The 13,414-nt window shown below is 35.5% G+C and overlaps 1 protein-coding gene across 1 annotated transcript in view; it reads right to left on the bottom strand.

Annotated features, from left to right (window-relative positions):
• LOC116170989 (D-2-hydroxyglutarate dehydrogenase, mitochondrial-like) overlaps positions 1–8,464 on the bottom strand; it is a 60,819-nt gene extending 52,355 nt beyond the window's left edge. Inside the window, exon 1 of the mRNA XM_031487596.1 lies at positions 8,322–8,464. Within this exon, the coding sequence (XP_031343456.1) occupies positions 8,322–8,328 (7 nt within the window). The 5' untranslated portion in view covers positions 8,329–8,464. The remainder of the gene's footprint in view (positions 1–8,321) is intronic.
• Positions 8,465–13,414: the final 4,950 nt, after the last annotated feature.

Below are 13,414 nucleotides of genomic sequence, written 5' to 3'. Positions count from 1 at the left end.
TTTCGACAATGTCGCGTGCGAGATAATCGATGCAGGTGGTTATCAGGCGTAATGGATTTTCGGGTGTTGGCGGGAATAACGATGCTGATTTTATTAGAGGAGGTGGTTCTTGCTTAAATAGGAAGAATGAAGAGTAAAGCAAGCTGCCTCGGGTTATTTTGGAAACGAGCGTAATTGTCTGTGACCGGTACCACTAGTCTAGCCCGCCCCGCAATTTTAAAATATAAAAACGTAATCGTCCTTATGTTAGTTTAGTAATGCGGACACAAGCTTAACGTTGTTCAAGAAGTTTTTACACATGGAATTTCGAGTTTAAACATTTCTGCTATCATGAATGAAGAAAGTCATTCGATCAGCCATAAAGGTTTCGAGCTCGTTAAAAGTGAGCTGTTTTTGTTTCTGAGAGGAATCTGTCAGATTGGTGCTGTGCCCTGAGGGAGAATTTAAAAAGGAAAAAATAAATAAATTGTGTAGCTAGGAAAATGTCTATTGGATTGTATAGTGGCCGCATTCCATAGCACACAGCATTACACATCCTCGCGGGAGCGGAGGGGGGCAAAACTTTGAACGCGAATACCTCGAGAACGGAACTTCGGAATGGAAACACGAAATTAGCACCCTCATTGAGTGCAATTCACAGTTGATATTGATACCGTGTACTGTAAAGTAATTACTAAATTCATTAAGAAAGCATTATAGGGGCACTCTGGAATTGGGCGCAAGCCTGTTGAGGGCCCAGAACAAGAGAGGGATAATAAATAAATAAATAAATCACTGGCGCACGAAAGTCGTAGACAACTCTTTGGTTTTTTTCCAAACTTTGCCAACACTAACTTCATCAGGAAAGAGGAAAAAAATGTAATTAAGACAAACATTCACAGGCACAAAGATTATATGCACTTACAGGATATTTCATATGGCCTGTGGTCGTAATGAAATGCGATTATTTGGCTTCTATTAGCAGTAAATGATTACTTCATTGGGTATTAACAGTGACCAATTTAACAAAAAAAAAAAATTGCAGGAATTAGGCTGTAAAAAAACTCTAAAAATTCCGACATTTACATATAGGATTACACGTTCTTATTAAGCTTCGTAAATATGTTAAAGCTGGCCTTTAATTTTAAACTGGCTCGTAAATCCCATTGTATTTTAACTACAGCCCTTTATCAATATTAAACATTATACTTGGGATAAAAAAAGGGTATAAGCGTCTACATATCTTGGATTTAGTATAATATATCCGAATTCAAATGAGCTGATATAAATTAATATTAAAACTACCTACCTGCACTGCATTACGAACATTTTGTTTTGTGGTATATCAGGCTAGCCAGTTGGCTCAACATTGCAAAATGCGAATTAGTAACGATAATTCATCCCTTTCCCGTGCAGAATAATTAAGGCTTCAAAGGAATTGGTAGCCAAGCAATACTATAAATCGATTGAGATCTCGTCAAAGGAATATCGTACAAGTTTTCAGCATTATAGTCGTACTATCGTGCTATTCCTGCATCGCTTAGTTTGAAAGCTGAAATCCGTTCCTGAAGTTGATAAATTATGAATGTCCTTTAAATGTCTCCTTTTATAAATCGAACTAGATCTCGGTAACGGAATGTAGTCTTCGGCGTTTACGCATTATATATGTACAAGTCCAATCGAGTTATTCTTGCGTCACTTAACCTGAAAGCTACTGATTTGCCACACATAAAAAAGCGTTGAAGTCTAGCGATGGCATATCAGAGCCTTTGTTTAACTTGTTTTTTAATTAAATGCACTGAACACCGAGCAATTAGCAAGATAGTGTCCGAATTCAACACAAAAGAGTTTGCATATGGTCAGGATCATACATAAGTGTTAGCAAAGTAGGTGAAATTGTCTGTGCTGTTTCATTAACGTTAAATTAGTTTGGGTTAAATTGAATTTAGGTATTATTGGGGAAAGATTTATTTTATTTGTAATTGCTTTTAAATTTTGTCACTTGAGTTTACGAACTCTGTAAATTCAGTTTTTGTGGGCAAGCCGAATGTGTGATTTAAAAATTGTTTATAAATCTTTTTTGTGACCTTTAGAGGTTTTCTGTTACGAATAGTGGGGTAACAGTCTCATTAATTTTTTTTAAGTATGACTGGTGCTTCGCACAATAGTAAATTTCACTTTTTTCTGAAGTGGACACATCTGACATGACGTACAAGCCTATTTGCTTAGGGTACGTCGAAAGTTAAATTCGAATCCAAATATGAATGTAATTTCTGTTACTAAAACATTAAGTTTAAATGCTCTAGGGGTTGAGTTCACACCATGAGATCTCCATTGTTGTTTCGCGTTGGAGTGAGCAATTTTGTGGCCAAGTATCTTTCAACTTGTCTGAAAATCTTCGGACTTTAGGATTATGATAGAATCAATTGCCTGAAAATTGTTTAGAATCTTTGGAATTTCACATTATTTAAACTGTTTATTAGTATCTTTTTATAATCGAAGTAGAATATTCTAGATATTCTCTTAGAATCTTCCATGAATCTTCTTCTTAGGACTAGGATCATCTTGGAATTTTCTCCGAATTTTCTTAAAATCCTTGTAGATCTCCTGTTAGATGTTTTTTAGAATAATTTGAGTTTTTGACGAGGGGTAAACCGCTGGAGGAAATGGTGTACAAGTTGGGGGGAATTAAGAGGGAATTAGGGTATTTCGAAGGTATTAAAAGGAATTAATAGGTATTTTGAGAATTACCGAGGAAATTAAAGGTATTACGAGGTATTAAGTGGGGAATTAAAAGGAAAAGGAGGAAATAAATAAGTTTGCGCATGCGCTAATATACATCAGAATTAAAATGACGCATCGTTTTACGTCAGTGACTGGTATAATGCATACCTCGGTGCATACTAGCTGTAAATTGTGCCGTGCCGGTATAATATTTGGTATAAGATTTTATTTTTGTATTTAAATTTTTTTATTACTCTGTCTTGGATTAAGTATTTTTGTTCGTTTTGGTGATAACATTATGTACTGAATAAATTAATATTTTTTTATGGAATTCATATTTTTTAAACTTCACCATTCGCTTCACTATGAACCAAAAATAAATTTATATTTTAAAACGTTTATGTTAGTACGGAGAAATCAATAAGTTCAATAAATAATTTTAGTAAAGTTATAAAGGTAGGTATTAGTCTATTTTTTTTATCTGTTTTGTTTATTTATTGCCCCTCTCTTGTTCCGGGCTAATGCTTTAAAGTTGTTCTATACTACTCCTGTATATTTACCTTACGAATGAGGGAAACTGCAGGAAAACCTAATTCGGAGTAGCCGGCAGAATGCTTGAAATTGATCTAAGGAAATTCCTATCTCTGATACAAATGAAAAATTCTTACCTCAGCCCAGGTTCGAACACCCGTCCTGCGGCTTTGTAGACCCAATTATAGAGAATAGAGCTGTTGTAAGAATTGTGGGGAATTCAGAGCAATAATGTAGGTAGGAAATAAAAAAATTGTGGAGAATTGAGAGCATTATTAAGGTATTAATAGGAAATAAAAATGTTTTGAGGAGTTCATGGCTATAATTAAGGTATTAATAGGAGATAAAAAAATTAGGAGGAATTAAGGAATTAAAGGGAATTTTTTCAGGAAAAGGTATTTGGTGTACAAATTTTTGCTAGCGGTTTACTCCTCGGTTTTTGAGATCTTTTAAATTGTTTTTCGATCGACCGTTTTACAAACGGGGTGTTTTGTATTGAAAAGGCACTTACATTTTTTTACAGGATTCTTTGTATTTGATGTTCTTTTCTTTTGAGTGTAAGAGGTATGAAAATGAACGAAAGAAACTGTATACCCAATTGTTAATAATAGCACCAACCCCATACAACATTACATCTCTTGTGGCAAGAAATGAGAGAACAGTGTACGCGTGCCTAATAAAGTTCTTAGCAGAAGCAAATATACGGCTATAAAAAAAATCATAAATAAATAACCACCATGCGACTGGCCGAATGACAAATAGTCCAAGCCAAAAAAAATGTTCTTTTGATGATGTGTGTAAGAATAAATTCTTGTATAGGTTCTTTTTATCAATTAATTATGAGCCAATTTAAATCCCAATTCGGAATCTAGGTAGAATTTTATTTTTCTATGTCAGATTTTTTCTCAGCTCTTTTTATTCGAACCTTATTTCTGATTTTATTATTCAAAATTTGAGTAATGATTTCATTGGAATTTACGGAATTTGATAGCGGTCATCGGCTCTTTCAAGTGTTTTAAGTCGATGTTAGAATTTTAACGTTAAGAAGGAAAAAGAAACTAAATTATGTAATTTGAGCTAGCAGGTAAGCTGTTGCGTGTGACCGCATACCATTGCACAGAGCAATACCAATCCCAACATTGGTATTTGGACTTGTTTGCAAGCACATTACTCCGTTAGGCTTGGTTTTATCAGGGGTCTTGTTCGAAAAGTGCTTTATTGCAGAAAAATGATACTTACCGTATAATAAAACCCTCAATATCTTTTAAAAAATTGCGAGATGGATTTTTTCATGTTTAGGGAACGTTCCTAAATAGTTGCAAGGACTATAGTTTTTTTTTAATACGAGAGCGATATTTTCTGGAAACAAAAAATTTTCTGAAATGCGGGAGTGGGAGTGGCCAAAATGCATCCGTCGCGTGGGTTCGGATGCATGGACCGAGAATTACAGGATGAACCACCTCGTTATCTATATTTTTATTAACATTTATTAACAATATTTTTATTAACATTTCTACTCTGTTGAAGAATTCCTCAAGATTCTACCTTAATTAATTATTAATTAGATCTAGTTATCTTTAATGTATTGATGTTTGTTGTTTGGACTAGTGCAAGTATTATTTTGTTTTACAAAGCACGTAATATACATTAATATTATTATTATTATTAAAAACATGCATTTTTTTACGCATGCCTTTAGCGGTGCCAAGTAAAACATATCTCTGTGTATCTCTTATAGTTTGGGATTTCCCCATGCTGTTCATTCTTATCTTGCACACACTGTATACTAAACCAGTCACACATGTTTGACTGTATATGTATTTGATCGGTAGATCGGTAGATGCCGCATACTCATATCTGAACCCAATTGGAATTTTTTTGACTTTTTTCTGCTTTTTCAAATTTCGGCCACGATTTAAAAGAATGGTTCAAGATTTTACAAGGTGATTTCAAAGCATCTCTACTGATGTTGGCGTACAACAAAAATAAAAAATTCACCCAGATCATTCGTTAACATTTTTCCCTTCACGTCAGTGGCGTACGCACGACATCTATGCTAACAAGTATTTCTGCGAATTTATAAACAGGGGTGGTTAGGGGTGTCATTGAATGAACTCTGCCTATTTATTTAACTCGGACCTTCTTTAGTACCTAGATTAGATTGGATTGGATTAGATTAGATTACAATGCATTTATACCTATAATTTTGATTCCACCTTGCAGCAAAAGTATAAATTTAATTTTGAAATCGTTGAATAATCTTCATGACATTTATAACAACAGTAAACGATATTCTTTTTTCGCAAAAAATCGAGAATAAGAAAATTTCGGAAAATTTAAACCAATAATGAACTTCCTGGGAGACAATTGAACCGTTAAATTCTGGTCCTTACCATACTCTCACGAGTTTATTGGAAAAAAGACACTGCAATCGCTGCAACTTTTATACAATGCAACGATATTATAAAAATGGTATTTAGCACAGGATGACGTTCAACTAATTAGACACAAGCTGAAATGTGAGAAAGTACTTTGTTTTAAGGTATTAAATATCTTGTAAAACCCCAGCGCCGATGCGTTGAACCCATCACTCTAAACCCACCTCTTAAGTGGCGTAAAATCTACCTTTTTGAAATGTTGGTCAATAACTCTAAAACTAAGCATTTTAAGAAAAAATGTCAAGAGAGAAACATTGTAGAGAAGAAAATTTGCTACCATATGTATACGTTAAATTTGAAACTATTCATTAATTTTCATTGCGCCACTTGAATTAAAGCTAGCGCCATCACTGTTAAGCCATGACAAATTTTCAAAAAGGGGAGAGGGGGGCAACTTATCGTTTTTAAAAGTTACTTTTTTCTATCATGTTTCTACAGGGTGGTGTTTTTAAGTGGACCATTAGAAGTATCTCAGGAACGGTTTGGAGTTCGGGATCCATTACCTTTTTTGAATAATCGATCAAAAGGAATCATTTAAACATATTTTTAAGATGGCTGCTTTTCCGGTTGTATCAGAACGATACCGGAACTTTCTTAATGCAATTGGCACTATCTTTTCTGATGTCATTTTTGAATTCCTCATAAAAAATCAGTATGATTTTGTCAATATGATGCTATGTCTAACTGACATGGTTTCGAAGTTTCAGAGTAAATTACCCATATCACTGTTGTCTGAAAACTTAGCAACATGTTTTTTTTACGAATGGACAGCTAAAAATCCACGCTATTAAATGTTATTGGTCTGATTTTCAAATGTGATTCGAAAATAATACGAATAATCGTTTAAAGTTGACAATCTAATGGAAACCATATCTTTACTATGCATCAATGGAAAGAGCATAAAAATGCACTTTTCTAAAGTGGACAGTTTTTTCAAGTTTTTTTTAGAAACGTTTTGCAAGTACAATTTTTTATCCGAAAGGCAACTTTTGGGTGGCTGAAGTCGATTACTCCTCAAAGACGCGCGCCTTGCAAAGGGTGGTTTATTTCGCCTCTCCGAAAAAAAAACTATCTGGTCACGCAATTGGACCCAAACTATAAAAGAAGATAGAAAAACACTGAAAAATCACCACGTTACTATAACACTCGGGGATGGCGCCCAGATTTCGCTGACACCAGATCTTGAAGCCCCGTCCCTAAAGTTGTTCATTACATGGCTCCGGTAGTTACATGTACAATTGTACACTCCTCCTCTTTCCATAATTGTTCTTCTACGGGCCCAGCCAACCAACCAGCCCGCCGATGTGAGATTAAAAGCTACCTTTTTACAAATAAATTTGCAAAAATGCGATGAGGGAGAGTTTGGGAAAAATATTGACTCTTGACAGCAACACTAACTGTAGGAACTAAACGGAGAATGAGGTGCCGGAAAAGTCGAGACACCCACGATTGAGGTGGGAGTGGTTGCTTAGAGTTATGGGTCACTTCGAAGACCCCCTTGCAGGCAGTATTCATCATGTTATAGGCAACCTAAGTGAACAGTTTCCGGCGTTTTATTAGTAGGAACTACGATTAAGTAGTTGAATGAGTGCTGAAATTTGCTAAGAAATATTCTTCTATACAATTTTTCTCCCTTGACATTTTTTCTTAAAATGCTTAGTTTTAGAGCTATTAAGAAAAATTTCTAAAAAGGTAGATTTTATCCCACTTAGGGGGTGGTTTTAGGGTGACGGGTTCAATACCTCGACGCTGGGGTTTCAGATGGCGTTTAGGCCCTTATAACAAATAACCTTGCCTAATTTCAGTTTGTCTCTAATTTGTTTAACGTTACCCATATAAAACCTCTGTGCTAATTTGTAACTTGTAATAAATAATTGCATCATTGAATTTAGTTCTAAATTCTCTATACCTTTTTAGTGAGTTATGTAGAAGAAAACAGTGTGGCAAATTTTCCTGCAGAAGTAACGCATTTGGAAACTGAACTTTCGTGCCTGACTTAGGTACCTTTTAAGTACGCTGTAACTGAAATACAAATATAATTAACAAAATCAAATTACGGAAAACTAAGCACATCCCTAATGATTTATGAACACAATAAATCTTAGCTTATTATAGGACGCGGATTGGAAGGCCGTGAGACAACACATTACGATATATAATAGCATTTAAAAGATATTGGCGTCGAGGTTTTGGAAACTATTTTGTTTTATCCAAAGTCACCCCCTACTTGGTTCCGTCAGTTACACACATTGTTTGGAACCATTTCAGGAAGTGGCTCCATTCATTAAAATACACAATCGACGGTAGGCAATAAACATCGGTCGAAAAAAGTGGCAATGAACTTAAATTACAGAGTTTATTTCCCATACTCTGGGTCGAAAGCTCAACGCAATGCAGACCGCTATAAATAACACGGGAGCGAGCGCAAAGAAAGTGAACGTCCATTTGTTAATGTGGGTCACAGTTTGATCTTGACCTTCAAAGTTTTGTTAAAGATGTTTGGGCGGAAGCGTCACTGCGACAGTTTGGTGCGTTGACCCTCATTTGCATATGAATGAATCGACACTTAAAATAGCAACCCCCCCCCCGTTTTATACGCCCTTTACCTAGACAGATACTTTTTTTTCTCGCACCGCGCGAAATACTTACGCCTCATTCCGACGCTATTTCCGTATAAATAAAGTTTATCCTACTTCACGACACACCACCAACCACTTAATGCTGCAAACGAGCTTTGCAGCTTACGTTTAAACCATCACATAACAAAACACCAACACACGAGGAGTTTCTAAGCAAGAAACGAGGGGGTTCGCCGCTGATGCCGCCCGCTGATCAATATCATCCTTTCCCGCTCCGCAACCCCCGTATAACGGCGCTAGGGTGAACCAAGGCAACCAAGAGCCGGGGACCGGCAACCTGAACGAGAGCTTTTCCTCCTACGAAACTCACCATATTTTAACGTTGAGCCTGTTGCATTTGTATACGATGGGACAAATAAAAATTAAAATTAATTTCTGGCTGCAGCGTTTATTACGTAATGATCATTAAATGAAATACCTATTTCGGAAGTTGGGCACGTGTAGAACACGCTTAAAATGTAAATAGGCGAAGCGATTTTAATCTGTTAAAGAGGGAAAAGTGAGTTTGTTTGCTTTATGTATCGCAAATAGCGAGCAATTTATCCCCTTGAATGCTTATTTACTTCGTGATTACTTACTTTAAAAAGTTTTATCCAAATATGCGAATATTCACGTATCTATTTCCATTTTTATGCAAAAAGTTCATTCCCTAAAACATACGACAGACTTACAAGTACCCCTTATTGGCAATAATTCGAGTAATAATTTAGTAATCCTGTAATTTTAGTTCTAAATGTAATTTGTTTAATTCAAATAATCAAAATTAGTGTAGAACACTAGAGCTTTCGGTTCACTGCGACAGTTGTTATACGGAGTGTACTGTGTAATATAATTAATAATTACATAAGTAAAAAAAAACTCAGCCCGGAGGGAACAAAGCAAACATTTTTTCTGGAGGGTAAAACCCCGCACAGCAACCATGATACTTAAAAGAAAAAGTCGAATTTGTGCCTTTTATGGCAGAAAATATACAAATAAATATAAGCTTCTAGTAACTTTACCTATTTTGCACAATCGGGATTTGCTGGAATACACCGAAGTATTCTGCAGTACCAAATTAACCAATATTGTTCAAAAATTGAAGTACGATGTCATGTATCTAAAAGCCAATGAGTTGGAATACGTATAAAGCAGATTTTTCTTAATACAGTTGCAGAATTGTTCCTGATCCAGTGTATTAAAAAAAGTTTCTGTGGCTAGCACAGATACCACCTGCACATCTACGCATGCGCGTACTGCCTAAAAGCTTTACACCTCTTCCATTTATGCCAGAGGCAGAGCATATTTTAAGCTATAAAGTAGGCGGCACAGTGCCGCCTAGTAAAGACTTTCTTTTCACTACTAGCGTCTGATGACATGATTATTAACCTTTTTTCCACTTGTAAAATAGGCTTTCTCGGCATTTGTTCAAAGTGGTTAATAATTTTTTATTATTAACTAGTAGTCAATAATGAGAACTGTCACGCTGTCACTTTTAGAAAACACAACCCGAAATTTCGCTCAATGAACGTTTAGACAAGTTCTCTAAAACGAATAATTGCCACCATTCGCAATTTCCAGAGAAATTACATACCTAAAATTATCACATTTTGAAAAAATCGAACGAAATTACTCTTTGAAAAATCTCAATGACAGAACAAAATACGGCCTGTTTGACTTGTACTTCCACGTACTTGATTGACATGTTAAATTAAGAAACAAACAATTCTGTCCAACCGTTAACTCTCTTATCAATATAATATGTTAATTTAGAGGATTTCAAGTGCTAGTAGTGAAAAAAATAGTATATATACCACGGTAGAGAAGTCTATTATTGCCTTCGCACCTTACACCCCTCGGCGCAAGCGCCTCGAGATGTAATCTTGGTGCTCAGGCAATAATACTGGACTTCTCTACCTTGATATATAATGTACTATTGCCGCCTAGTAGTCTTAAGTCTGTAAAACTACCAGTGGCAAAAACTTTTCAGCTATCTTTGAAAAGAAATTTATCATTGCCAAATTCATAGTCATTGGGAGACTGCAAAGTTTACCATAAACAACTACTGTTGTTTGGCACTTAGTCATATTTTATAAAACTGTTGAAAAATTTCCGGTTGGTGTTCTCCTCTAGAGGTGCCCTTGTGCGACGACTAGGACCCCCAAAAATTTTGCTCTAGCGTGGAGCCTCCAGTATGACACACCGATACTGGGTTCAGTGCCGCCTAGTGGAAGTTATTTAAAATATGCTCTGGCCAGAGGCACATGTGTACCAAAAGTGTGCGGTAAATTCGCCCCCAAGCAAATTCGCCCCCAACAAATTCGCCCCCTGAATATTCGCTCTCAACAAATTCTCCTCCGAAAAATTCGCCCCGACCAATTCGCCCTTAGAAGATTCGCCCCATAACATTTATTAACCCTCGGAAGTAATAGGTTGGTTTGGTAACATATTAAACAAATAACAATTAAACTATGAATGGATGATATGAACTGCTGGCCCTGTTACCTCCGAGGATTAATAAATCTTATGGGGCGAATCCTACGGGAGCGGAATCGCCGGGGGCGAATCTTCCAGGAGAGAATTTGTCGGGGGCGAATCTTTCTGGGGCGAACCTTACGGAGGCGAATATTCCGGGGGCGAATTATCGGGGACGAATCATCCTACAATCGTACCAAATTTCATTCTAATCGGTTCAGCCGTTTAACCGGAAATGAGAGTACGGACAGACAGACCGACACCATCTTTTATTTGATTCGGATTCCTGGTGCTTAAGAACCGGTATTACCCTAAAAAAGTGGGGGACCAGTTTGCACCCCATTGCAAATAAAATTTGAACATTATTCTAAAAATTTCATTTCTTCATATACATTTTTTTTACACTTTATTAAGGGAAGCTTTAATTCTAGATCCTTTAAATTGTTACTAAGTTCTTCTGTCTTCTATGTATTTGTTTGGGTTGTTTGTTATACCGTTTTATTCAGTGTTATAGAGGGATGGATATAGCTACTTACGTATCTTCGGTTTTACCAGAAGCTAATTCACACTTCCGTATGTTAATTGGATGCTCCACTTCCTATTCCTTTTATAATTTTGAAATTTTTAACTGTAGGTATACAATATAATTCGCCAAACTAAAATAGTCAAACACTTTAAAATTTATCTACCTACACAAATTGTTAAAAATCACATTCGTCCCATACAATAATAAACTACTTACCAACAAATTTTTTCCAAATAAACTGAAGATCGAAATTGTTTGTAATTATATTCGACGACCGAGAAGGTAGAGATGGTTCGGAAAGTTAAAAAAGGGAAATCGTTTTAAATATAGGCGGACATTCATCGTTGATTTCATGGTTTTTGGAGGCTTTTGGTGTATCGCAGTAGTTGAGCGTACTTTGTTGTTGTTCAGTCTTGCTGATAATAAAGGTGTTATAGAAGAAAGTCAGTGAGATTTCATCTTATACCTACGTCGTTCAAAATGGCTGTTTAATTCGAGTTAAGGAAGCTTGTGGTACGCTTACGAAACGTTATTCGGAGTGTTTTTTTTAAAATTAATTTCTTGTAGTGATCGCTTGCTGCTTGGTATTTGTCTTCTGCACCTGAGTGCCTATTTTTCATTCAGATTATTTGATTGATTTATATCTAATAAATTTGTTTAATCTGTATGTAATTCTATATTGTTTATATTATAATATATTATAATGTTTTTTTTTTAAATTTTCAAAATCTAATTTTAGATTCGTCATTTTTAAAAAACCTCCAGATAACCAAATTTGTTGATATTTGATTCGCGCTTTTTGGAATAAATTTAGCAACTGTGTTACTCTCTAAATCTATGGGTGCTGGAAGGAAAAATTAAAAATAAACACAAATTGGGGACCTGAAACGAAAATTCTCCACCATCTTGGAACAACTGCTTGTTTTCGTTCCCCGGTCCCCAATTTTTATCATCCGCACGTTAGGAAGAAGTAAAAAATTACCACTTTTTTGACGGAAATACACGTTTTGAAACACCAGGAATCCGAGTTAAACAAAACATCGATGATGTCGATCTGTCGTCTGTTTCAGCTAACCGCCTGAACCGATTGGAACCAAATTTGGTCACATCTCAGAAACTATAGGAGATACGAATATGGTTAAATTAGGGACAATATGCGCAATTAAAGAGTGATTATCATACTGCAAAAAAACCAGAAAATTTCGATTACTTCAGAGGATATGCCAGAAAAACCAAAATTTGCCGATTTTGCTCTTATTTTTTTCTGATGCTATTTGAATAAATATAAAAAATTAAACAAACACTTTCTCATTACCTGTTTTTAAGCTCTAAAAGACAGCGTTGAGAGATTTTTAAATTCAACGTTTCGTTCCGGAGAAATCATCATCAACTTTAATTTCTTGTATGGTCCCTAAAAAGGTAGGTACATGTATTGAGTAGCATTTTTTATTACGAATACAACGATGTACGGCACACAAAAAAAAACAAAAGTTGGAAACTGTTGGTTTCAACAGGATGGTGTACCCGCCCACAATGCCCTAATCGTGCGAGAATACTTAACGTATTGTAAGCAGTAGGTAGTATCATTGAAATTATTCAATGGTAGTACACTGTACAAAAAATTCTAATTCGTTTAACGACCGCCCAAAGGGGTGAAATCCGCCACTAACTTACAGAAAAATTGGTTTATTTCCCACAAATAAAGTTTTTTAATTCTCATGTTTCTTAAAATGTGAGACATCATTAGTGCAGTCAAAAAGAAGCTGATTAAGGGGTTCCTAGACTTCTATAGGTACATAGTTATTTTTAATACCAGTTAAGTATCATTAATGGTATTCAAGAACCTCCAAACGTTTGAAGAACCTCCACGTGTCACCAAATGTTTTCTCCACAATTGTTTTCAATATCATCCACGACCTTTTAATTGTTTTTAAAAGCATTGAACATCTGTATCTTGCTGAATCCTGAAGATCTTTTTGACCTTAAAAGGTCTTTTAAGTGCATCTAAAGGTGTTTAAAATCTTAAGAGTCGCTAACCGTTTCTAAGAACTTATAGAAGCTTACAACCTTTTGTAAAGGCATTAAAAACTTTTAAGAACCTCCAACTGGGTAGAGACTTTATC

Source organism: Photinus pyralis, unplaced genomic scaffold (assembly GCF_008802855.1).
Source record: "Photinus pyralis isolate 1611_PpyrPB1 unplaced genomic scaffold, Ppyr1.3 Ppyr1.4_LG5, whole genome shotgun sequence".
Lineage (NCBI taxonomy): Eukaryota > Metazoa > Arthropoda > Insecta > Coleoptera > Lampyridae > Photinus > Photinus pyralis.
The sequence above is the reverse complement of the archived record's forward strand: the minus strand, read 5'-3'. Positions and strand labels throughout refer to the sequence as shown.